This window comes from Aotus nancymaae, unplaced genomic scaffold (assembly GCF_030222135.1).
Source record: "Aotus nancymaae isolate 86718 unplaced genomic scaffold, 86718_ANA_hifiasm-v0.15.2.pri h1tg000004l, whole genome shotgun sequence".
Taxonomy (NCBI): domain Eukaryota; kingdom Metazoa; phylum Chordata; class Mammalia; order Primates; family Aotidae; genus Aotus; species Aotus nancymaae.
Window position 1 is genome coordinate 39,575,904 of NW_026988415.1, and position 27,034 is coordinate 39,602,937.

General features: G+C 40.5%; 1 protein-coding gene across 5 annotated transcripts in view; it reads right to left on the reverse strand.

The window, feature by feature from the left end:
* ATG4A (autophagy related 4A cysteine peptidase) overlaps nucleotides 1-27,034 on the reverse strand; it is a 64,894-nt gene that overhangs the window by 10,711 nt on the left and 27,149 nt on the right. For 4 of the 5 annotated variants that reach the window (XM_012451701.3, XM_012451700.2, XM_012451699.2 and 1 more), the window contains exons 2-9: nucleotides 12,682-12,792; nucleotides 10,032-10,103; nucleotides 7,810-7,908; nucleotides 5,014-5,115; nucleotides 4,762-4,834; nucleotides 2,067-2,146; nucleotides 1,237-1,424; nucleotides 1,037-1,115 (exon numbers count right to left, since the gene is read on the reverse strand). In XM_012451701.3, coding sequence (XP_012307124.1) covers nucleotides 1,037-1,115; nucleotides 1,237-1,424; nucleotides 2,067-2,146; nucleotides 4,762-4,834; nucleotides 5,014-5,115; nucleotides 7,810-7,908; nucleotides 10,032-10,103; nucleotides 12,682-12,792 — 804 coding nt within the window. Of the gene's footprint in view, nucleotides 1-1,036; nucleotides 1,116-1,236; nucleotides 1,425-2,066; nucleotides 2,147-4,761; nucleotides 4,835-5,013; nucleotides 5,116-7,809; nucleotides 7,909-10,031; nucleotides 10,104-11,781; nucleotides 11,958-12,681; nucleotides 12,793-27,034 lie in introns of those variants that run through there. The other variant, XM_064361873.1, reaches the window with a different exon arrangement.

The following is a 27,034-nucleotide window of genomic DNA, read 5'->3' on the forward strand; positions in this document are numbered from 1 at the left end:
GACATGGGTTGGGGTAAGTGACTAAGGCCATCTCTACCGTGTCCTTTGCATGTGCCCTCATGCCATTTCCTTGTGACTCCTGTAGCTCTCCCCCGCCTGTCAACCAATCTGAGCTCATAACTTTCTTGAGCCGAAGTCTCAGACCACTCCACTCCTGCAAGAGGTGTCCTGTACCAAATTCCCTGGCCACATCACTCTCTAACTCGTGCTCTTCAGCACTAACCAGGTGTCTAGACCCTGGGTATGCAAAGTGTGGCCTGTGGACCAGCAGCATCGGCACCAGCTAGTTAGAAATGCAGAATCTCAGGCCCCACCCCAGACCTACTGAACCTCCGCTCCAACAGGCTCTCAAGGTGATTCATGTGCATGCTAAAGCTTCAGAAGCACTGGGCTAGATTACCTTGTGTGCCAAGGCCTTCAAATGTCTCTGGTCACAGCCAGTGAGTAAAGAAACTGGGTTTCCAGAGGTGACTTCCTATGCAGGGAATGTTGGGCTGCCTGCTCGGGTCCACATTAAGAGGTTAGTGGTTTTAAGGCTTAGACTCCATTCTCAGGAAAGGGATACTTCTGTCCTTGCCTCCTCTAATTCCCACCCTGTCACAGCTCTGAACAATGAGCCAGCAGGCCCAGCTGTGGGGGCCTGGAAGCTAGAGGACAGCTCCGAGCCTAAGTGCCTGAACCCTAATAAGAGAGATACTGGCAAAGCCAAGGGATTGAAATTCCATTACCCTGGGCCCCACGGGCAGGAGAGAAACATGCTGGAGCAATGCTGTGACCTTGGGGCTATCCAGTGGGAAAGTAAGAGAACCATCTGATCAAGAAGCAAGGAAGTAAAGGCATTGAAACGGGACCTGCTTTCCATCAGGCACACATAAACATCACTCTCCATCAATCAGGCTGGAGACAGAAGGAGCTGACCAGAGGCCGCGGCATCCCTGGGCTAGATGGGAACCCACTAACTGGTCTCCCATGCAAACCTTGTCCCCACGCCCTCCCCTAGCCCAAGATGACTTACTTGTGATTCCTCCTTTCTTACCTAAGAATCCTATGAAATAATACGCGTTATTTGGTTTTCCTCCTAATGCCCCTAAAGACTGTGGCATCTTAAAACACTCCTGGAGAGAAAGAGAATGCAAGATTCTCAACTCACTTGTGGACTGCTGCTCACGGATCTCTGTGCTGAGATGGCGGTGTGATGGGCAGGCAACAATGGGCTCGGGAAAAGGGGTGACTTACTTTGAACGCAGCAACATAGACAGGATTGATCTGGTTTATGCCCAGGCGAAGGGGCACAATGAGCAGCAGGGGTTTCCAGGCTGGGCAGTAGGCAGAGGTGCCCTTACTCTGGTTTGAAGCAGTCAGAGAATCGGGAGGCCTGTCACCAGGTGTGTCAGCACTCAAGGGAAGGACACGGCACATTTTTTCTAGAAATGGAAGAACAGAAAATTGGATAAGCAGTCTTCAGCCCTAGAAGATATTCTAAAATCAAAACTAAGGTGAACTGCACATGCCCCCCTACTCTGACCCTGCCTCCCTGCCTAGAAGGTCTTGTCCTCTGCTACCAGGACTCAGCTGACTCCCCTCTCGCACAAAGCCCAAGCCATTCCTCTAGAGCTCACGCTCTTCTTTCTGGCCGCTGGTTACTTGTTCAGCTCCCAATAGGGATTCTGGGCTCATTGGAAGAATTTCATTTCTCAAATCTGTCAGTCTTTGAGACGGGAACTATATCTCTAGGTTGCTCTCACTCCCCAGTGCAGGAAGCACAGGCCTGGACAAGAGTGAGCCTCCATGAAAGATCTGTTGGTGGTTGACTAGATTATTACACACACTTTGTATTTGCTGTAGTGAATGAATGTGGTAACTCAGTGAGGGGCAGCAAAGCCCCTTTAATTGTGTTCTCCCTTTCAGAAAGCTGAAAAGAAAGAGAATCAGAACCCTATGCTCCCCTAAGCTCCCCTGTCCTGGTGGGGAAGACCAGAGAGATTCTCTTGAGTCCCAGAATTCTGAATGGTGAGGAAGGAACTCATTACCCATCAGCTGGGAAGTTAAACAGTATGGTAACTCACTGATATCTTCAATGACCACTGTGTTATCCATTGAAACATAAACAGCCAAGGAATTCCATTCGTCAAATAAAGCAAGTTTTCTGCAAAGCAATGTATAATGAAGTCACAATTTGGGAAGATGGAAATATCAGCAGAAAACAGTACAATTTACGCCTAGTGTTCCTAAAGTCACCAAATGCTGAGCCACAAAGCTGTCGTTCAGGATGGCTCTGGCTTCTTTGCCAGAGGTCTGGGATGCTCCATGTCTAGAGAACTTGAGAATGCCACAAAGTCACTGTATCTGAACCTCAAAAAGAAGTTTCTGCTTTACAACCTGGAGAAGTCTACTTCACAAAATAATGGGACTCCTACAGGGGGAAAAAGAAAAGTTACCCAAGCATCTGCTCTCAAAGTCCCAAGAGACTGTTTTCTTAAACAAAGGACATTCTGAGTTACTGAAATTTTATTTTAAAAAAGGGAAACTGTAAAAACAATTTTGCTTGAAAAGAAAGGTGTTCTTAAAAAATAGACATTTGTTTGGGATGATAGATAATATGGAGAATATGTTCCAGGTAAACCCAGAGAGAGGGGGAGAGGGGGAGAGAGAGAGAGAGAGAGAGAGAGAGAGAGAGAGAGAGAGAGAGAGAGAGAGAGAAAGAGAAAGAGAGAGATCACTTCTACTCCTCCCCAGCTGCACCACTGAGAATGCCTCTCAAGTGACATAGGCCCCTGATTGACTCGGGTGCCGAGCTTTACTGGTCAGCAGCTGAAGAGAGCCAGCATGCTGAACTGTAGGACTTTATGGGAGATTAGAAAGAAAACCCCTTTAAAAGAGAGATGATCTGAGGTCTATGTAAAGTACCCTGCCTATTTCTCCCCTTCCTTCTTCTTCCCTTGCCAGTTTCAGAGAAACCATGTTTAACCTGGCTACTTCTGGGATGTGTGGGTAAAGCCCAGTCTCGTTTGACCAAAGAAAACACATTCTCTCTACCAGGTAGCTCCCGGGAAGACGTTAACTACCATCATCACATTTGTATTTCATTCATTTTAAAGAATTAGCTTTCCCCACAATAATAACAATAACATAATAATAATAATATGCTGTTGTTAATGCTAATGATCATGATGAATTGGAACCTATTTACATTCTTTTAAAAAAATGTATGCTGGCGCGGTGGCTCATGCCTGTAATCCCAGCATTTTGGGAGGCCAAGGCGGGCGGATCACCTGAGGTCAGGAGTTCGAGACCAGCCTGACCAACATGGTGAAACCCTGCCTCTACTAAAATTACAAAAATTAGCTGGGTGTGGTTGCAGGCACCTGTTATCCCAGCCTGGGCGACAGAGTAAGACTCCATCTCAAAAAAAAAAAATCTATGTTTCCACTTTGTTGTTGGTAACTTCAAAATTTAGAAGAAAGAAGCAAATTCTGAGGGATGTTATTTTAACATCAACCATTTCAAGCTGGATTTTTGGGCTCAGCACAGCCAATCTAATCTTACACTTTCCACACTAAGTTCATACAGTGATTCCTGAAATCCTGCCAGATTTTTACTCAGCAGAGTCAGTGACGTCCGAAAGGCACTCTGACTATGGCAAGAAAGCAGCCACAGAGAGGTTACATTGTTAGCAAGGAGTAAAATCAATATAGATTTTCCTTGGGTCCCCAAAAAGTCAAGGCCACCTCCCTCACATAAACATCCCCAAAGCATTCTAGTTTACTGAAGACTGGTTAGTAATGGAAACAGTGTCCCATCTGTACTTTGGATGGAATAGGTCCTCCCATAATGCCCAGGAGCTGAAAACACCACAGGCAGCCAGAAGGTTTCAATCTTCTGATCCCTAAATCTGGTTCCAGATTCTGGCTGCCATTTTCATTTATTCATCCAGCACGTATTGAGTACTTATGCATGCCAGGCAGCTCTATGTGAAAGAGTTACAGAGTGAACAAGATAAATACAATCTCTGCCCTCATGGAGTTTCCATCCAGTGATAGGTTGTTAGAGTGAAAACAGGTATGGTGGTCTGCAGGTGTAAGTATTAACATCACTCACCCCATTTGCTTTCAAAAAGTTGGTTCTGACCTCTCCACCTTGCGTCTTGTGGTGGGAGGTGAATTCTAGAATTTAACAAGACAACTGCAAAAATAACATGCTGGGACACCTTGAGTCTGCTATGAGATGACAAGCGGATTCCAAGGCTCCCCTGGGGTTTGTCTCCTCCAATAGCAAGGACTGTGTCAAGTTTATTTCTGTACACCCAGAACTTAGCACAGTAAAGGTACACAGAAAATGCTGAATGAACAGGGTTTTAAAATATTATGCAGTGCATGTGGGAGCCCTGTGGGGGCCATTTCTTGCTTAGGCTGGCTTAGCCTCTACCACTTAGAATGAAACTTTTGGCTTCAAAGGGATTCTCAGACCAATGGCTCCTAGGCACATGAGCATCAATTTGTAGCACGAGACACTGAATGAGTCCTAGGATACAGCCACATATACTGCTACCAGCAAATATAACTCTGATATACCGGGACAGATATCCGCACTTATACATTTCAAAGAGCCATCTGAGCAAAACGGCACAGATATTTGATGGCTTAGTGGGAGGAGTAGCTTAGAGGGATTGCAAGAATACCTAGGTTGATGGGAGGCTTAGCTACTAGGGAGGGAGGCATAGGAGACAGGAGAATAAGGTAAATGCCAGACTCTTTTACTTACTTTAACACCTGTGCAACTGTATTTGGTCCAAACCATTCGCCAATTGATTTCCCTTCTCCTACACCCATTTGTGCTGTTTTTATGTGGAAAAAATTAACACGTTAGCAAAAGATCTTCCAATAAGCCACAAACTCCTAATTTTTTGCATAAATAATTAAGCAGATGGACAACTTAATGGAGCCACATATGAGGCAAGGGAAGAGAAGGAGCAGGAATAGGAACTGCCTTTAAATGACTGATTTATGACCTTACCCATTTGATGGATAGAATAGCAACAATCTTTTCTATCTAAGAAGCACTGTAGGATGCGTTGGTATTCCTTGGGTTGTTCTTTTTGTTTCTCCCAGCTCCAGTCTTTTCAAGAAAAGAAAATGGGTTAAAACATTTTTGTAACTGTTTATTACCTCTCTGCACTCTTATTGTAACTACAAAATTAGAAGGAAAACAAAGGCACCACATCTAGAAGGCAGGAATGATCAAGTTAGAACATTCCTACGTATCTTTCATTTTGATGACAAAGACATCTGAAAGTGATTGCTTTAAAAGACTCAGTGGGTATAAAGTAAAAGCAAAACAAAAAGCTGACCAAGGAATTGACTTAACCCAAGGGCTGGAGCTGGATAAATATCACATAAAAACAATGTCACAAAGGCCTTTCTGGCCAGTTTCTCAGTGAACAGGTCAACACAAAGCCCAGCAGTACATCAATATATAACCCAGACATCATAGCATCTCATCTCCACATAGACAGCAATGGCTTTTGTTCTTGTATTTTGGCAGCATTGCCAAAAGGTTCTCATGGCAGCGGGGGAGGTGCTATTCTGATATACAACAGTTCACCGGGGAATATACACAGTTCATAACTAAGGAAGCTTAAAAAAATTGCATGCTGTCATTTGTAAACCACCTTTGCAAAAGTCCATGCTGAGCTTGGGGAAAACAAATACCTTTGCTATCAGGTGTTCAAGGTTTCCTTAAGATCAAAGTCAAAATAACTGCATCTGTGGGGATACCATCTATGCCTTCAGCTCAGCCCCCTAAATCCTACAGAGACCATTTATAACTTATTGAGGGCAACTGCAAAAACTCTATGTAATCACAGCAATCCTCTCAGCTCTAGAAACTCTGTCTAATGGGACAGATTTCTGAGGCCTACTTTGCTTCCAAGACAAATTTCTCCCCTGAGGTTTTAGAGTTTGAAATAACGACTGAAGTACACTTGAAGCCAAAGGCCATTATCTCCAGATTCTTCAGTTGTCTTTTGCTTCTAGTGTTTGTAAAACCAAAGTTTTTAACTTTGGATCCAGCACAGCCCTCAGAGGGTGAACCACATCCAACTTCTTTTCATTAGCTACCAAATTATCCAAGTCTGGGGAAATCCTAATTAGCTGGCTGCTAAATACCATTAAATATTTGCTGATGGCAATGGTAAGTGAACACTCTACCTTAATTTAAAAATAGCTGAATAGGAAACAATCCAAAAGACATCTTAACAAAATTACTCTTTTAATTCATTTTAGCTACAAGATCTATTTCCTACTTCTTCCTGCTATTTGCTTTTGTGCTGAAACAATTGAGACTGCTGACTGTGGAGTTTTTTTTTTCCAGTTTCCTCCCTCCTTCCAGAGCTCACTTCGAAAATAATCATTTTAAAGTGTGTTATATATAAAAAAAGAAATTAAATAGTAAGAACAGATCTATACCAAGAAGCATGTATAAACAAGGGAAATCACTGGACAAGGAGTTGAAAGATCTTTATTTTATTCTCAAATCTTTGATTTCTTGCTGTTTTACCCTGGGCAAATCACATCACTTCCCTGAGCCCGGTTTCCTCATCTGTAAAATAGAAATTATTATACTACCCAGGGGAAGCAGTATATCCCAAACCCTGAAGAGAAGGCAATAAGCCCTGAAACCTCCCTAGGCCCTTCTCCAATCCTCTCTGAAAGCTGCAGTAAAGTCTGTGAGTTTGCACAGTGGAAAAAGGAAAATGATGTTTCCATACCTCTGAACATCAATTAGCAACAGCCAATGAGTTCAGGAGCCCAATCTCATCCCAATCTCATCCTTTCGCTCTCTCATCCCCAAGTCCAATTGGACTTTACCTCAAGTGCCTGAACTAGCATCCAGCCAAGTCTATCCTTCAGATGCTCATAGGGTAGCATGCACATGTCTTAAGAAAGCAAGACTCAAGAGTTCCAACAACCAGCCCAGCATGGTGGCTCATGCCTGTAATCCCAGCACTTTGGGAGGCTGAGGCAGGTGGATCACCTGAGGTCAGGAGTTTGATATCAGCCTGGCTAACATGGTGAAACCCTGTCTCTACTAAAAATACAAAAATTAGCCAGGTGTGGTGGTGGGCACCTATAATCCCAGCTCCTCGGGAGGCTGAGGCGAAAAAATCATTTGAACCCAGGGGGTCAGAGGTTGCAGTGAGCTGAGACGGCACCACTGCACTCCAGCCTGGGAGACAGAGTGAAACTCCATCTAAAAAAAACAAAAGTTCCAACAACCATTATCAGAAAGCTCTTAATTAATGAAATGTCCTCCAAAGGAAGCAAATATAAAGATTCCTTCATCATCAGCTGAACATTCTTAGTGAACCAAAACCAAAATAGCGCCAGCTCCCTCTATTAGGCACTTCCTTTAGGTCACTTATGTCCTTCACCAGGCAGATATCTTAAATGAGGTCAAGAAACAGACTTACCACCACACCCTTCTTCCTGCTCCCTTTGTTATCTGGAATTTCTAAGGACTCTCTTGAACAATAGCAAAGATGGAAAGGATAAATGATACACCTCTCCCAATGTTAAGTTCTGTCCCAGGAAAATAACTCCCTGGCTTAGTGACTCACAAGGAAACACTAGCTGTTTCCTTCTTATGAGGGGCTTTGATGACTTGTCAGCCCCACCATGAGCTTGCAGAGAGCATTTTAAGACCTGCAGGTTTGTTACTGAGTGTTCCCAAGGCTCAGCATCAAAGCTAAATCAACAGCAGCCAGTGATACTGCAGAGGTCTCTGAGAGTTTATAAAACAAATTTAACTCACCCCTTCCCAAATGTCTACAGATAAGGGCCTGAGCCAGCATCATCTGTCCACAGCGTAGCATACATCCCCAACCAGCATCCGATGAAGGACCTGTTCCCCCTGTTGGCAAAAATGGAAGGGAATGAATTTGAGTTTCTCAAATTGCCCTTCCCTGAAACATCAGCATATTTGGGACTCACACAAGACAGGCCAATGCATATACTCTGAAAAGTGAGGTGACAGATATACCCAGAGATCAAACAAGATTTGAATATATGGTTGGAACTTGCAAACATAGCGCTGAGTTAACCAAAACAAGTTCTACAGCCAAACATAAAACAAGAAAATGAACTAAACCTGTCCCTTATGCTTTCTGCTTGGAGACTTCTAGATATACATGCAATTTTGGTTGGTGACTGCCATGTATGAATAACACCCTTAGTCCATTCCATGTCATGATCTGCCAGACCCAAACTTTGCCTTGTATAGCTCCCCTGCATGGCCCTGAAATTCTCTGAGAAGCCAGTTTTACTTAGGTAAAGAACAAATACTACCAAAGGCAATCATCAAAATGGTCAAAGAGATTTGGAAGGCTTGTGATTATTCTGAATATATACTATGAAGATCTAAACAGCAAGAAGGACATTGTAAAATAGAGGAAAGATCCCTAGATGACGCATCAGAAGACCAGGCTCTAGTTATCTAATCTAAGTCTCATCTATAGGCTGAGCATAATAGCACATACTCTGCCTACTATCAGTGGATATTGTAAGAACTGAGAGAATATCTGTGAAAGTGCTCTAGAACCCATAGAGGATGATGTAAATACTTGATGTTATGAATATGATCATAATTTAAACTCATGTTAATACATTAGAAATGTATCTTCAAAAGGTATAAAATTAGTTAATAAATGAAATAAGACAACAGGTTCCATTTTAAGAACACATTACGCAAAGAAAATCCCACATATGAGGCCAGGGTGAGCTCAATGTACTTTTCTAAGGAGCCAATGAAATCAGATAACTTGGATGGCAGAGAGGATATTTTGTATTGTTTTCTTTTCCCAGTGTGGAAGTGGAAAAACATGCTATAAGAACGATCTCAGAAGACTAACTTCAAAGGGGGTCATCAACCTTGTAGGACAAGTGGGTCAAGGTGGTCACCCTTTCCTTTTGTTGTGGGGACTGAAGGAGAGTTGCTACAAGATGGGAAGGAGGGAGCCAATTTGTGAACCGGAAGGGGTGCCTTTTGGCTGTTGCTAATGCTGGGATTACAGGCCAGATTAGTATAGAAAAGACACAATGAGGCCCACATAAAGAAGAGATCATCTATTGCCAAAATATTGGCAGAGTAAAATTAGAAATGTTTTCCAGCCTTGCAAAGAACTCCTTAGCCAGAGAAAGTTCACAGTTCAGAACCACTGAGTACTAAAGATTGCTCTTTTGTTTGTTACTGACTGGCATATTTCTGGGGAGAGCAGGAAAAAAAAAAAAAAGTCTGTGTGACCTTCATTTTTGGCACTGAAGAGAAAGGTTGATTTCATTCTAGTTACTAGGTCCCATCCTGTATCAAAATTGGTCAGACAGGTTACCTCTTAGGAGATTAGATTTCACCATTCGTAGGCCCTTTTCCTACAGGGCCATCATACTAGGAAGTAGCCACCCTACTAGCAAATGTGTTGCATAGCCTCTATATAGAGAGAGCATATTCACTTCACTTATTGAACTGTCCTTTTTTCTAGATGGCAGCTGGTAACAGCCTAGAATTAGTTCCAAGGAAACTACCGTAATTTGTTTCCCAATGGCAAAGTGCTTTCATGTCATAAGGGGAAAAAAAAAACAAAGAAATTATTTTCTTTCTTTCAAGGCACAATTTTCTTTAATAATCAAGTAGTTGCACAAAACTGTAGATTGTAGTTTAATAGCTATTATACAAATAAAAAGCTTATTTGATTTTTCCCTTTAATCTCAAAAGTATAACAAGTAATACCATCTGGTGCCTGAACACTTGGAGGTGGGGTCAAAAGTATACCATCATAACCCCTTAATGCCATGGAGCCATATGTGAAATGATACTTTAGCAATGAAACTTTTGGATAATGTGTAAGATTTACCTAGTCCCCTAAATCAAATTCTTTGCTATAGTGAGGTGTTAATTCTGAGGTTTCTATGAAGTCACTGATAACCTCAGGCAAGCTATCCACAAGGAACAAAGCACAGGAAAACAAATGATATACCTACCAATTGGTGAAAATTTCCTTCTGTATGTAAACCATAGACGAGCACTTATATCAGACAACAGCTTAGATTTTTCTGTAATTAAATGTGAAATTAAAATTAAATCACCATATCTAAAAATACCTGCCTTTACTTCTGAGCAAGCTGCTAACTTAATTTCAAATAACCAGTCAATTCCATTATTATGGGGCTAGGTTAATTCACAGGAAACCCAATCTCACTTTAGCCAAATAATTTCAGTATTTCTCCCAACCTATGGTTTGTCCAGAGCTACTTGACTGGAGTAATGACACTGGGTAGCTCCTGTCATCTTTTCACAAAGTTCCACATTCCCGGCAGTTATAAACACTGGGATCACTGCCAAAAGACGAGGAATAAGAAAATTAAGGATGCTAGAGAACCCACTAACAACAGTATCAGCCCCAGCCTGCATGATGGTTGGTTGGATCTTGCATCAGCATCCATCGTCCCTTATCTAAAACTAAAGGTTTGGCTGGGCCCAATGGCTCACACCTGTAATCCCAGTGCTTTGGGAGGCCAAGCAGTGAGATCACTTGAGGTCAGGAATTCGAGACCAGCCTGAGCAACATAGTGAGACCCCATCTCTACACATACACACAAAAAATGAGGTGTCAGGATCACTTGAGCCCAAGAGTTCGAGGCTGCACTGAGCTATGATCACCACTGTACTCTAGCCTGGGTAACAGACAGAGAGACTCTGTCTCAAGCAAAACAAAAACTAGGGGTAGGTTTGTGTGTGTGCCTGTGTGTCTGTGTCTGCATGCACACATGCATGTTTAAATAAAAAGGAAATGCCCTACTAAGCAAATTAGGTGTGTAAGAAATGTATCTATAGTACCTAGTGCAACGGCACTTGTAATCTAAATGCATATACAAATATCACAAATGTTTTTGTGTCTTTTTTCAAAGCATGCTTTCTTGTATTTTATGACATAAATTTACTTTGATGGGCCGTGAATATGGCTTCCGCATTTTTATCTATACTTAGATGTGGCTGTCTTTCTTAGTCACCTCTCTCCCTCTTTTCAACATGTCTATATTGTATTCTGTATAAACTTATAGTCACTGCACTTAGGAAGAACAAAGGGAAATCCACTTTTAGCCAGTAGTTTCTATTTTCTCTCTTCCTTTTCTTTGGAGCAAATTGGAAAGTTGAGCTATCTGCATTTTCCCTCCCCTCCATGCCCCAGTGCCTAGCACAGTCAGGGAAGCAGATGAATAATGGTTAAGAGTAAGACATCCAAAGTCATACTTTGCTTTGGTGTGAACCCTGATTCTGCTACTTACCAGCTGTGTAACCCAGTTAACTTAACCCCTCTGAGCTTCAGTTTCCTCATCCATAAATAGGGAGAATAATAGTACCTATTTCATTGAGTTGTGAGTATTCAAAAGATAATACATGTAAAGTGCTTAGACAATGGTGACTGGTGTGCAGTGAACCTATGACAAATGTTAGCTGTTACATACCTAATCCTCTTAAATGTCCACACCCTCGCTCCTGCCTCTGACAGTGTTTATGCCCTGTGGCTTTATGCTTGGGAAGTTGTATGGACATTTCAACAATGATTTCACTTTGAGAGGCATTTCCAAATTTAATATTTGAATATGAGTGGATTTGGCAACCTGGGGATTTCTGTTGTCATGAATGCAGAATTAGAAGAGATCCCCTCCAATCCCATCATTTTAAGTACCAGTGAAAAAAGTTAAGATCCAGAAAAATAAAGTGACTTACCTGAGTTAGAAGAGTCTGAATACAAAAGGTCTCCTAATTGCTAGCTCCAGGCTCTCTTTACCGTTCACAATTCCCCAGTCAAAATAATGAAGCCAGGCTCAGGAGGAGCTGGACAATGCCTAACTTCCTCTCTTGCCTTTTCATCAGCCTCTTCCTGTTCCTTCCTCCACACTAAGTGAGGGCCTCTGAAGAGGATGTCTCCTCAGAAAGACACAAATCTCAGAACTGCCTCTTTCCAAGCTCTGGCTTTATCTGGGTGCTGGGTTGTTAGCAGCTTCAAGTTAAAAGGTCTGTCTTTCCCAATCTATAAGAATGTAATGGTAAGGAAGAAAATTCAAGCCTTCTTTCCACCTAGCTGCAGTGGCTAAAAGTTCTATACAAAATCAGAATAAACTGAGACAGTGCTATTGTCAGCAAAAGATCTAAAACATTAGAAAAACTTCTTAGGTCTGATATTGTTTCTGAGATCTATGGGTTATCTAGAAGCCCCTAGGTGTTTTCATCTAGCCAGACAAGCATGTGAGAATAATAAATATGTAGCCCAGTTAGAAAAGGCTAGAGACTGGTTAGTGATACCAGGAGCGGGTCAGTGTTTTTTGAAACCCAAGGTTTCTAGAATTTGGGGATTCTATTTATGGAAATGAATAAAAATATATTACTTGTGCAAATTGTGCAAATACATATAACCATGTAAACATACTACTGGGGCCTTGGAAGGGGCCTGTCCAAGCAAAAGTCCTGAGGCTTAAGCTCCATTGACTACAGGGTAAATCTACCTCACAGCAGCATTAACACTGAGCAAGGCAATGCTCTGCCAACCCAAGGAGAAAAAGTATAAACCCTGAACCTCAGACGCCCACTTCATCTGGGTTCTTACAGACAAATGCTACCAAATCTTACCTGTTTTAAGGAGATGCTGCTTCCCTAAGATCCATACCAGCTCATCTGTATTTGGATATTCTTCTAGGTACTCAGTGAAAATAGTAATCTGGTTTTCATACTTGGATAAAACTGAAAGAAAAGGAAAGAAACTTTAGCAAAATTTAATAGAAGGGGCTCTGTGGTTGACTATTACCTTTGTCCTGAAGGTGAAAGTTCAGCAGCTTGAATCTAATGGAAGCAATTCCTTTTCCTTAAGCAACAAAGACACTCACAAGACCTCAAAATCCTTTAGCTGAAGGATTTCCTCTTGACCATCTCTTTTGACCTTCCCTTTCGCCAGGTAACACCATCTCTAAAAAATCATTTGGCCACAGTTACTTCCAAACAGTTTATACCATGGGGTCTTTTTTGTAAATAGCCAATTATCGAGCTTCCCCTAGTCTGAGTGTATTGAGGTGATATAATACCTGCATACCTAACTCCTGCCCATGTCACAGGGAATATCATGAGGTTTGTATTGGGAGGATTCTAGTGGCCAGTGGCTTGGAAGGTACTGTGACAAGCCTGAATGTTTGTACAACTGTGAATATGGTAATATTTTAGCTGGAAGACCAGATGTTTTCATAGTATTTTTATTTGCCATTATATTCACATATGGCTTCTGCAAAGAAAGCTCTTGAAGTTGATGGTAAATATAACTTGTTCTTGGTATTCACAGATGACTATTAAGATATAATAAGAAATACATATTTTAGTTTCTATCCCTGTTTTCTGGCACAGAGCTCCTAAAACCCTTGTTATGGTGATACGGATGCTATATGCATCTTTTGTTCTGAAATTTGGCCTTTCTCCCTGGTTCCAGACACAGAACTCCTAATGAATTTCCTGGGTGATAAGAGCATTTTCTGTTCTAATGAGGTATCTCTTGGTGGGTTTCTGGATGGAGGCTTATTACCAGAAAGACCAAGCCATGATTAGAATGCTTGGAACTTTCAGTCCCAACCCCCATCCTTTGGGAAGAGTGGAGACTGAATCAAAAATTGATCATTCCTACATGATGAATCCTTCATAAAAATCCCTGGACTGTGAGATTTGGAGAACTTCTGGATTGCTGAGTATGTGGAGGTGTCTGGAGGGTGGTGTGCCTAAAGAGGGCATGGTTGCTCTCTGCCCATTTCCACATGCCTTGCCCTATGCATCTCTTCCATCTGGCTGTCCATCTATACGCTTTGTGATTTTTTTTTAATAACAAATGGGTAATCATAACAAAGTGTTTCCCTGAGTTCTGTGAGTCATCCTAGCAAATTATGGAATATGATAAGGGGGTCATGGGAACCCCAATTTATAGCTTGTCAGTCAGAAGCACATATAGCTGGAACTTATGACTGGTATCTGAAGTGACAGCAGCCGTGTAAGACTGAGCTGTCAGCCTATGGAATCTTACTCTAACTCCAGATAGGTATTGTCAGAATTGAATTAAATTATAGGACACACGATTGGTGTCTGCTGGAGAACTGCATGGAATGTGGTATCAGAAGAATTGAGTGGTGAGTGTCAGAGTAGAAAACAGTTTGTTTTTTCCTATCTTATACAACTGTGGTTATCTCTGAACATAAAGTATCCCCCAAAATATAACTAAACCTCATTAGTTCACAGGCCATACTTTTCAAAGTTATGACCATGCAATATGGGAGGAGTTAAAATTCAAATTCACTTTTATACCACCTGTGGGAAAAAGGTCTGCTAAAACACTCAAGATTGACTTATGAAGGGGTCCTATCTCCAAAGTTCTTCATAACTAACATTCTGAGAGAGGCCAGGCATGGTGGCTCATGCCTGTAATCCCAACACTTTGAAAGGCCGAGGTGGGAGGATTGCTTGAGGTCAGCAGTTCAATACCACCCTGGCCAACACAGTGAGACCCCATTTCTTTAAAAAAATAAATAAAAAATAATAATTTTCTGAGAGAAATCATATTTTAAACAGTAAATACATTTCTAAGCCAGCTCACAAAATCTCTTTTAATCTGTAACTAGAAAATTTAAATTGATAGCTTATTTCATCATTTATGGTGCTATTTCTATGAGAAAATATATTTCAAGTTCAAAGCTAAGATACCCAAACACACACCTCTCAGCTTGTGGGGGCTCCTCAGCCCCTATGGGGAGGGGAGCACAGAGGAAGTAGGTGCCCATTTGTATAACTACAAGTAGCTGCAGAGATTCTCTAAAAGAAATCCCTAAGAGCCCTATGGGTAGAGTTTCCTGTACAAATGGCATTGTGGGATATGTCTAACTCATTTAAAAGGATAAATTATTTTGTTTTGTTTTTGTTTTCCAAGGCATAGGCATGTTGTTTTCATACAAATAAATGCTCCTAAATATAAATGAGTCTGTTCTGATCATATAAATATTTTGTTGGAAGTTGAAATTATAATTTGTACAAGCCCTTTTAGAAACACAGCTAACCAGGGATATTACCTTTCATAAAATATCTTACAGAATTCCAGTCATTCAGGGTTAGCCTTTCTCCTCAGCATATTTTAATTATTAAGATGATAGTCTCTGCAGTGTTTCAAGTCAAAAGAAGTTAGAAACAGCCATTTTGTTCCCCAGTGAAAATTCATCACTACCAAATCCGCCAGGGAGCCTGTGCCATCTTAGCCTCTCTGCTGCTGGCCTTAGCCCCTGGCCCATGCCCAGGAAATACCAGGCTAAAAATGATCATCCAGGTCAGGCCATCCCCAGAAGGTGGTGGACTGAGGCGAGGCAAATCACACTGTGTACCTCCCTACCCTACCCTCTACCCCTCACAGGCAGGAGAAATCCATTTTAAATGAACATCCAGTGTAGCCTAAACAGAGAAAGAAAATCAGAAAATAAGTAACTTGAGTAGAGTGTAGGAAAAGGGCAACCTCTCTGACATTGTCTTGGTGGGGGTGAGGAAGGATGGCATTGGATGAATGTACAGCATGTATGCATATAAGCCTTGGGTCTTTTTTTAGTACTGGCCAAAGAAAACCATTTCTCTATCGCCAACCCTGTCTCAGTGAGTCACTGGCCAGTTATCTGGTCAAATTAGCAAAGCCCTTTAAAGCCTGTGACAACTGCCCTGCTTCATTCAGGATGGCTCTGATCAAAATGGCAGCCAAAGAATTTTACTCTTGCACTTCACTCCCTCTCGGGCCTAGCTAAGCCAGCAAGAAGGTCATTACAGTCTCTATATTTCTTGATTCTTCTCTTAGAAGATAGACACCCTGAATGCAGTATGTCAGGCTACAGGCAACCCTGAATCAAGGCTACATGTATGGAACAAATGAAAGAACAGAAAATGAAATTAACAGAAGCAAAAAGCAGTGACATGGGAAGATTATGTACATGGCGGTCTAGGGAGGAAAGAGGAACAGGTCCTACACAGGGTGAACTCAGACAGATGAAAAAACAATCTGGGAAGTGGATGAGGTACAGAAGTGAAATATCATTTCCAATATAATTACTTCTGATTAATAGCAATACTTGTGTTTTAAATTTTTCACAAACTACTTTTGTCTTGCCTTTAAAAATAAACAAACCAGATATCAGGCTGATATGAGTTCCCTGCCTTTTGAGCCTGTTTAAAGAGATAGGGACTATATAGGCAGAGCTAAAAATTTATAACCTGGTGGACCAAGAATTAGTTTTTACAAGGTCTCAGGGACAACAGGCTTCACCCTGTTCCACTTGACTTTAATAATAATTATTGTACTGAAGTCTCTGCTGGGTTAGCTTAGTGGCCAGCTCATAACTAGACAAAGATTTTCTTAAATTCCTGGAACCAAAAAGCCTCCCAGTCTTGGCCAAGAGCCTCTGTGTACGTGTTGGGGCATGTCTTCAACACTCAGCCACACAGTTGATAACTGCCTTTGTCCTCACTTTCCGCTTATGCAGAGCTCAGGATCAGCTAGAGTGACAGCCTAGGACCTAATGAGGTCTTTCCCAAGCATGTGCACAGCCCTATGCATGCACGTGATCTTGTAGATTCCCAGGAATATGCCCAAGCTTTCCAAAGCTCCAGGAATCTCATTCTCCAGCTTTTTCTTTGAAGCTTTGTGGTTAGCTGGAAATGTTATCCATTGCTTCAGGCAGCTGAGAAGTTAATTGATTGCCTCTAATCGTTTTCCAAAAGCAAGACCCTAGGGAAAAGGCTTTCTGTAGCTCTGTGTCAGGCCAAATAAATACAGTCTTACAAGTGGAGGTCTTCTGAGGGAACTCCAGACAGATCTAATAATGACAATTCTCTAGAAATGAGACTCTAAAGGAGTTCCAACCCTATTCTGTCTCCTCTGGTGGCTGCCAGGCTGCTGGTTTTCCCTGTGATTGCAGGCTATTGATTTTGAAGGCTACTGCAGAGCCAGGGAGAAAGAGATGAGAATATGGTGAATGAAAATATTAATACCAGAAAGCTCACTGTTTTTATCAACATGCAGCCGTTTTTCTTGACTAAATGTTCCCTGGATTGCTGCAAGCCTTTAGTTCATTTCTAGAGTTCTGAAAAAGTTGATTCTATTTCTGCCAGTTTTTTCATTGTTATTATGGAGGGAATTTTCAGAGGTTCTTACTCTGCCATTTTTGCTGATGTCTTACTTTAATAATATGGTTTCCGGCAATTGACTACATTTCTAAGGGTTATTTTGGAAAATTGCATATAAATGAGAAAATCACTTTGAAAAACAAATTTTCTGACAGGGCTTAACAAAAACACTTAAACCTCATGACATGAATTTCAGTCAATTTATCCTAGATTCTGTAGAGCTGTGCCAAAGAAAGCAGCACCACAAACTCTCTAAAGTGAAATCAAAAGGCCATAGAATCTCAGGGCCAGGAGGGGCCTGAGATATAGGATAACCTCCTTGTAGGTCTTTCAATTCTAACAGCATGCCAGGACACTGCTGTTGCTAAAACAGCCTTCTCAGCAATGCATACATATTTAACATACTGTCAAATCACATCTTCAAAAACTTGGAACAACATCCATGGGGGATAGGTATGGTAACGGCTAAATATTCATTCATATTTCATTCCTTAAACTTTACAGAGTACCTACTATATGTTAAGTATAGAGGGTAAAACATCAGTGAGATACAGTCTCCATCCTCCAAAAGCCTTTTACTCTAGTGGAGAGGCTAGGTCTGGAAACAACTAACAGAAGTGCAGTAAGTGAAAGGAAAGTGATGTGGAAGACAGGGAAAAAAAAGGAAATAAATACAGTAATTAATTCCAACTAGGGGTGAATAGGCTTTCTACAACCTAGAAAAGGTGGCATCAAAGCTGAGCCTTAATGGAAATAAGATATAAGTGGTAAGGGGGAAGGGAGGAAATTCCTGACTGAGGGAACACCGAAAGGACTTGGCAGGCAACTGAGTGTAGGGTGGGGCAGGGGAGAGTGAGAGAAAGAGAGTCAAAAATAAGTTGCAGTTTTCAAGTATGGGTGATAAAATGGTGGCAGAAAATCATGGGGGTGGGTAGGGAGATGATAAGTTTGATTTAGCCAGAATCTGTTGGACTCAGTGGATTTGCGGGAAGAGGTTTAAAACACAGTGAAGGGAAAGTCAACATGCACAGTGCTTTTGAAGAAAGGCATGGTAGATGGCAGGTTAATTAGCAGGGCCTAGGAAAGCAACAAGACAGCTAGAAGACCACGGCTCTGGCCCAGCCTGCAACATACCTTCATCCCCTTCCTCCTTGGTTCACTTACTCCCCTGTTCGTCCCCAGCCACTGCTCACCTGTGCACAGTCCCTGTCCCATCTTCATTTGTCTTCCTCCCTATGACCTGCTTTTCTGACAACCAAGAACTTAGAAAACAGAAGATTGGGCAACAATTCTTAGCATTCCAAGTGGATTTTCACAATCAAAACAGCAAGTTTTCTTGAACTTACTTAGCAAATCACATTCTACCAATGTTAGGTTGTCAAATAATGCAAAAGACATGAATGACTTCTCTAAAGACTGGTATAAACTCTGACTTCCTAAGACAACAATGTAATTTTCAAACTTACATTAGAGAATCTTAATCAAAGAGTTATCATTTAGCTAGAGAGGACTTTATGAGATTCTATTTAACTGACTGGTGTCAGCAGTAGTGGAGCAGAGGAGGCTACACTTGATACATTTTAGGGCAAGTCAGCCAAGTAACCAGTCTAGTTAGCAAGGGACAATTGTTAAGTGATAAGACTCTGGTTTTCAAGTAGAAAAATTAATCAGGCCATAATTTGGCCCCACAAAATATGACATTTCTTAGAGATTTCAGTAAATTCATCCTACTGACATAATGGTAATCCCACTGACAAATGTAATGCAAAATTGGGCTATTTCTATGTTTTCTTTGAAGTGATGCTTTTGAAAAGCTTATTCCCTTTTTAAGTGTATTTTTTCTTGTTGTTTTCACTTAGTGATAAATTGCTGCCTGCTGTCTGCTGACTGAAATGCATTTGGAAACGTCTATGGGGAAATGAGTTTCCTATACACAAACTGGTCAGGAATGTACCTAACACATAGACAACTGCACCTCAGAACTGCTGCCTCTTTTTGCCTTTGCTAGGATAGCTTTGCTCTTTTTTGATAGATTCCATTTCCAGAAGAATAAAAAGACTAGCTTTGAGAGGCGAGTCTAAATGCCTCTGTGATAACAAGGTGCTGCTCAGAAGATGCCAGCACCTTTACTTTGTAAAGGCTATCATTTTTGTTGATAAGGCATACAGAAAGGGTAGCACACTGGATGTACTGATGAAGAAAAATACTTGATTGGCGACATAATTCAAGACTTGAGGCACCTTTTTCACCAACTGAGGTGAGAATCACCTTAATTCTTCAACAGGTTTTGTTCTTTAGAATCAACCTGCTAGTCAGTTGTTACTGGGTAACTGGAGGAAAGCATGACCGAATTCCCAAGGAGGACCGTTTCATATTACTGCCACTGCCAAGTCATGCAGTGGGTTAAAAGTAAGCTTCCATGGTACTGTATCTTTGATTTTGGACAGTAAACCAAACTAAAAAGCAGCAACACTCAAATACTGAGCTCATGGCTCATTTAGGAATCAAGACACCATTAAAATATTTAGTCGAAATGAATAGTGTGTCAACTTATTTTTCTCTAGTATCTAGCATGGTGAGGAGAAGGAGGAAAAGGAAAGGGAAGAGGAGGAAACGGCTTTATCCCTCTTGGAAATAGCTCTATTCTAGGAACCCCAAAATATATGTTCTAGTCCTACCCTGCCACTTAATATATGACCTTAGAAAATCTACTGCACTTCTCTGGGCCTCAGATTCTCCATCTATAAAATGATGTGTTTTTCAAACAGCATATCCTAATTTATCAGTGGTTTGTGAAATCTGTATAGGAGGATGCAATCAGCATTTTTTAAAAATGAAATTGAAAAGATCAGTGTATTGTAGATAATAAGTATTGTTTCATGAAACTTGTTTGTGTGTATAAAAACTAGGCTGCAATGTAAAATGTATTTCTCATTGTGCTGTCATGATAAAAGAAAAAAAGCTAGAAAGCCACAGGTCCAGACCTAAACTGTCCAATACAGTAGCCACTAGTCACATGCAGCTGTTTAAATTAATTAAAATTAAAGACAAAAATTCAGTTCCTCAGTCACACTAGCCACATTTCAAGTACTCAATAGCTATGTGTGGTTGGTGGTTACCATATTGGATAGCACAGATACAGAACAGTTTCAGAATCTCAGAAAGTTTTACTGGACAGTTTTATTATAAGGATTTTTCTATCGTTCTGTAGTAGGTGGAGGCCAGTTGGGTTGTTAGGAGGAGTACCCCGAGCCCTAGGAAGAGAAGATGTGTTCACTTGTCTCTCTTAAGAGAGTCTGTATGTGAACTTCTAAATAAATGAACCAATAATTATTTGTTAAGTTTCAAACTTGGTTCTGTGAGGAATACAAAGGAAGCATCCTCATAAACATCCACTGGATATTAAATAAACCAGCGAAGGTATCATAATATCATAATTGAATTAAAGATAGGAACCTTATGTAAAAGACAGAAATAATAAAGAGTAATGTACAGGCAAGTTTTAATAACTAAGTGCTGTCAAAATGCACAAAAGGACAAAATTGAGAAGCACTGGAGTCATCAGGGAAGATTTTAAGGAGGCAGTAGGATTTGGACTGGTCTTTAAATCATTCCTTTAATTTGTATGAGCAAAGACAAGAGGGGAGAATGTTCCAGATTAGGGGAACACAATATATTTATAGGAATTGGAGAGTGGGGTAGATTCTGTGGGATACTGAGAAATGAGATGAGAGAGGTGGCATGGGACTAGATTCTTGAAGGTATAAAGCCAGCCAGTGGAGTCCAACTCTTGGTAAAGCTATTGACAGTTTTCAGAGCACTTTCACATGATTCTGGAGACAGCTCCTTGAGAGGGACAGGGCAGGGACCATTACCTCCATTTTAGAGTTGAGGGAACTGAGTCCCAGAGAGGTGATGTGATTTGCCCAAGATCATACAGCTAGTGAGCAGTATAATCAAGATTCAAAGCCAGTTAATATTACTCTCCATCTAGTATTCTTCACCCTATACATTGCTGTTATGAAAAAAGCTGGACTCCAGGCACAGGAGACAAGGAGAACAATGAGAAATTTGTTGCAGCAATCCAGGCATAAAGTGTTGAAGGCCTGGCCTAAGGTGGCAAGAAACCAGACGCTCTGATTATATAACACACTATAAAACAAACTGACAGTGCAGCATCCGCTGTTTATAGGGGACAATAAGAGCAGACAGTCTGAGGTTAGAACATTATAGTTATGTTTAACTGAAAGTGATCTAAACTACTCCCAGAGGAATAAATATTAACAATATAATTCATATACTGTGTCCAGACTTTTCCAGACAGCTGAAGGCAATGTTTTGGACGTGGTTCCTAAGCAAACAACACTATATATGTCTATGCTTATTATGAAGCACTTCTGTCTTGGTAGTGTTTCTTTCCCCTGTCAATTTTCATTTTCATTTTTCAGAACTAATTGGTCATATGATCTGTTACCTCATCTATATTTCCAGTGAGAAAAGACAGGTTCAAAAAGGTAAAAGAGCTAAAGGCCTTAGGGTTTTTCCACACTACTCACCAAAACTATTGGCTTAGCAATTATTTAGTTAATAATGATTTACTAAAATATGTCATTGTCAGACTAACGTTAACAGATCTCTCTGCTGTTGACACAAATGCTAAAAAATCTTCCATGGGCTTCCAAGACTGGTCCACCTGACAGGAATCAAATACAAACTCATCAACATGGCACTTAAAGTCCTCTCTAATAAGGCCCACTTCCTACATTTGCAGTTGTTTCCCACTACTCATTACTCCTTCATAATATCTACTCTTTTCAGCCAAAATAAAACATAATATGGAGGAGATTCTATCTTTGCTAATTCATGTTTTACTTGCTCTTAAATCCCACCTCAAATGCTCCTTTCTTGATGAATCTTTCTTCTTCAGTTTTCCCAACAAGGAGTATTTGCTCCTTCTGAACATCCATAGTCCTTTATTTATACCTCCTTTATGACACTGAGAACTTGGTACTTCAGATTATTGTTATTTGTGGACATGTTATCTCTCTGCTATTGAAATGAACTACTTAAAGTCTAAGTCGATGTAGCATTCATCTCTCTATCCCCTACAGCTCTTGTCATAGTGCCTTGCAATAAGTCCTCTCCTAAGGTTTAACATTTATTGAATGAATGGGTAGAGAAAAAAAAAAGAAAAAACCTAAAAGCTGGTTTATATGTCCATCCATCCAAATGTCAATTTAACAATCCTTTACTGAGTGCCTACCATGTAACCAGCACTGTGCTAGGCCTTAGGGGTAGCAACGTATTTTAGTAATTCTGCGTCTAATGAGAAGAAAGATGTGGTATATGATGAGTATCTGTACAGGGGGCTAAGGAAGAATAGTAGAGGGTCATCTAAGCCAATCTGAGGCACAAAGGAGGCTGTGGAAAGAAAGCTAATGGCAGCACTCAACCTTACAAAATGAGTGAGAGTTAAGCAAATTGAAGTACATTCCAGACAGAGAAAGCTTGTACCAAACACAGAAGGCTAAGAGACTGTGGAATTAGTGACGCTGTACGGGGACTGGCAAGAGTTGAGTCTGGAGAGGAAGGTGAAGCCAGGAGATGCTGGCTTTGGTAGCCTTGGTCCGAATTCTGGACTTAAGCCAGGCTTCATGGGACCCCTAAAGGGTTTCTGATACACCCAAAATCCAGTCTGGGTATCCTGCAATTTGCAGAATAGAAGTGGGGTGCCAACTAGTCACCTAGAAAGCAAATCCTAGCTCTTTGAACATTCATCATCAAATTAAATTCTGTTAAAGAAACAAAGACCAGAAGTAACTCTCTTTGTTGAGGAGGATGTTAAGGTGGTTCTCTATCTCACAGCATGTGAAGTGTTACAACACCAGTGGAGAAGTACAGACTCTTTTCCAGAAAGAGTACTCTTTGAACAACTTTCCCACTTTTCTCCTGAGTTTACAACCACCTCACCCTCTTCCCATACCACAGGAATTTTCTCCATACCCTTTCAACATCACACTTCATTAGTAAATGTTGCCAGCAGACATGTGATGTTTAAAAATTCTTTACCTTAGAAGTAATGTAAAATTATACTGCCAGAGTTAAGTTTTTGGATTACATAAAATTACACATGTACCTTCACTTTCAAAACAAAAGACATATTCCAAGTTAATCCTAAGGCACATTTCTGTAAAGTGAATCTGATTCTCCAATGTTATTTTATGATCATTTGAGCCACATTGCCCAAGAAAAGACAATTTGACCCCATCCAAAAAAGATACAGCTTGCAATTAAATGGCTCCTGATCCCTGATGTGCACTGTATGTACCAGACACCAGGAAAATATATATCTACTCACAAGTGTGAAAGATCCACCCCACTGCCTGAAGCAAAAATACTCTCTAATGTCTAACAGACAGGGAATCTTGACCTGCTAAACAAAATACAAACCCATCTTCATCTCCAACAGTGGCTCTTCATAAAGTAGGTTTTCTTATAAGATGCTTAGCCATCAGTTCCTTCATTAATAATTTTCTAAGTTAAAATGTTTTTTATTGTACCTATCCTAGTGACTCTACTTCTAGATTTATATTCAAGAAAAATGAGTGCTTATGTCCACCAAGAGATATGATCAAAGATGTCCATAGCAATTTTTATTCATGATTTAAAAAAACCTAGAAACAACCCAAATGTCCATCAAGAGGGAAATGGATTAAAAACTTTGTGGTGTACCATACTTTGGAATGCTGTATAGCAATGGAAAATAACTGAATCTCACAGATATCATTTTAAACAAAAGATGCCAGATGCAAAATAGTAGATGCAGTATGACTCAATTTATATAAAGTTTGAAACCAGGCAAAACGAATCTATGATGACAGTGGTCAGAACAGGTGTTACATTTGGGAGGTGGTATTACCTGGGAGGAGGCAAAAGAGAACCTTCTGAGGGACCAGAAATGTCTATAACTTTGATCAGTGTGGAGTTCACACATACAAAAAATTTTATTGAATGATGCATTTAAAATTTGTGCATTTTACTGCCTGTAAGAATACCTTCATTAAAGAAAAAAAATGGTAAGTCTCTATACTAGATTTATTTCTGGTATAGACTGGCAATATAGATCAAAATTATACTAACCACAATCTATTCTTTCTTTATCAGAAGTAGAGATATAGTTCTGAACTTATCCCACCCCTCACTACACACACACACACACACACACACACACACACACACACAAACACACACAAACATGCATACATGCACGCATGCACACACACGTCAACTCTAAATGCAGGCAGTTAGGGGCCTCAAATATTATCTATAAGGCTAACTTATTAGATTTTTCCATTTATAGCATTGCAGAATGCTATCTATATTTACAGATTTGCTGTAACTACAAATTCACAAATTCATTAATTGTTCTTTTCTACTATAGCATTAAATGATCTTCATCACATAAATACATTGAGTCTGTTAAAAAAAAATCTATAAACATAATCCATCACATAAACAGAACCAAAGACAAAAACCACATGATTATCTCAATAGATGCAGAAAAGGCCTTTGACAAAATTCGACAGCCCTTTATGCTAAAAAACTCTTAATAAACTAGGTATCGATGGAATGTATCTCAAAATAATAAAAGCTGTTTATGGCAAACCCACAGCCAATATCATACTGAATGCGCAAACACTGGAAGCATTCCCTTTGAAAACTGACACTAGACAAGGGTGCCCTCTCTCACCACTCCTATTCAACATAATATTGGAAGTTCTAGCCAGAGCAATTAGGAAGGAAAAAGAAATAAAGGGTATTCAATTAGGAAAAGAGGAAGTCAAATGGTCTCTATCTGCAGACGACATGATTGTATATTTAGTAGACCCCATCGTCTCAGCCCAAAATCACCTTAAGATGATAAGCAACTTCAGCAAAGTCTCAGGATACAAAATCAATGCACAAAAATCACAAGCATTCCTATACACCAATAACAGACAAACAGAGAGCCAAATCATGAGCAAACTCCTATTCACAATTGCTACAAAGAGAATAAAATACATAGGAGTACAACTAACAAAGGACGTGAAGGACCTCTTCAAGGAGAACTACAAACCACTGCTTACGGAAATAAGAGAGGACATAAACAGATGAAAAAACATTCCATGCTCATGGTTAGGAAGAATCAATATCGTGAAAATGGACATACTGCCCAAAGTAATTTATAAATTCAATGCTATCCCCATCAAGCTACCATTGACCTTCTTCACAGAACTGGAAAAAACACTTTAAACTTCATATGGAACCAAAAGAGGGCCTGCATAGCCAAGACAATCCTAAGCAAAAAGAACAAAGCTGGAGGCATCAAGCTACCTGATTTCAAACTATACTACAAGGCTACAGTAATCAAAACAGCATGGTTCTAAAAACAGAGATATAGACCAATGGAACAGAGCAGAGGCCTCAGAAGTAACGCCACACATCTACAACCATCTGATCTTTGACAAAAAAGACAAAAACAAGCAATGGGTAAAGGATTCCCTGTTTAACAAATGGTGTTGGGAAAACTGACTAGCCATGTGCAGAAAGCAGAAACTGGACCCCTTCCTTACACCTTATACAAAAATTAACTCCAGATGGATTACATATTTAAACATAAGACCTAACACCATAAAAACCCTAGAAGAAAACCTAGGCCATACCATTCAGGACATAGACATGGGCAAGGACTTCATGACTAAAACGCCAAAAGCAATGGCAACAAAAGCCAAAATAGACAAACGGGATCGAATTAAACTTAACAGCTTCTGCACAGCAAAAGAAACAATCATTAGAGTGAACCAGCAACCAACAGAATGGGAAGAAAAATTTTTGCAAGCTACCCATCTGACAAAGGGCTAACATCCAGAATCTACAAAGAACTGAAACAAACATACAAGAAAAAAAAACACCATCAAAAAGTCGGTGAAAGATATGAATGGACACTTTTCAAAAGAAGACATTTATGTGGCCAACAAACTTATGAAAAAATGCTCCTCATCACTGGTCATTAGAGAAATGCAAATCAAAACCACATTGAGATATCATCTCACGCCAATTAGAATGGCGATCAGTAAAAAATCTGGAGACAACAGATGCTGAAGAGGATGTGGAGAAATAGGAACACTTTTACACTGTTGGTGAGAGTGTAAATTAATTCAACCATTGTGGAAGACAGTGTGGCAATTCCTCAAGGATCTAGAAATAGAAATACAATTTGACCCAGCAATCTCATTACTTGTTATATACCCAAAGGATTATAAATCATTCTATTATAAAGACATGCACAGGTATGTTCACTGCAGCACTGTTTACAATAGGAAAGACATGGAACCAACCCAAATGCCCATGAAAGATAGACTGGATAAAGAAAATGTGGCACATATACACCATGGAATACTATGCAGCCATAAAAAAGGATGAGTTCATGACCTTTGCAGGGACATGGATGAATCTGGAAACCATCATTCTCATCCAACTGACACAAGAACAGAAAAGCAAACACCACATGTTCTCACTCATAGGTGGGTGTTGAACAATGAGAACACATGGACATGGGGAGGGGAACATCACACACTGGGGCCTGTTCGGGGTGGGGGGCTAGGGGAGGGATAGCAGGGGGTGGGGAGATTGGGGAGGGATAATTAGGAGAAATACCTAATGTAGGCGACTGGGGGATGGAGGCAGCAAACCATCATGGCATGTGTATACCTATGTAACAATCCTGTAAGATCTGCACATGTACCCCAGAACATAAAGTAAA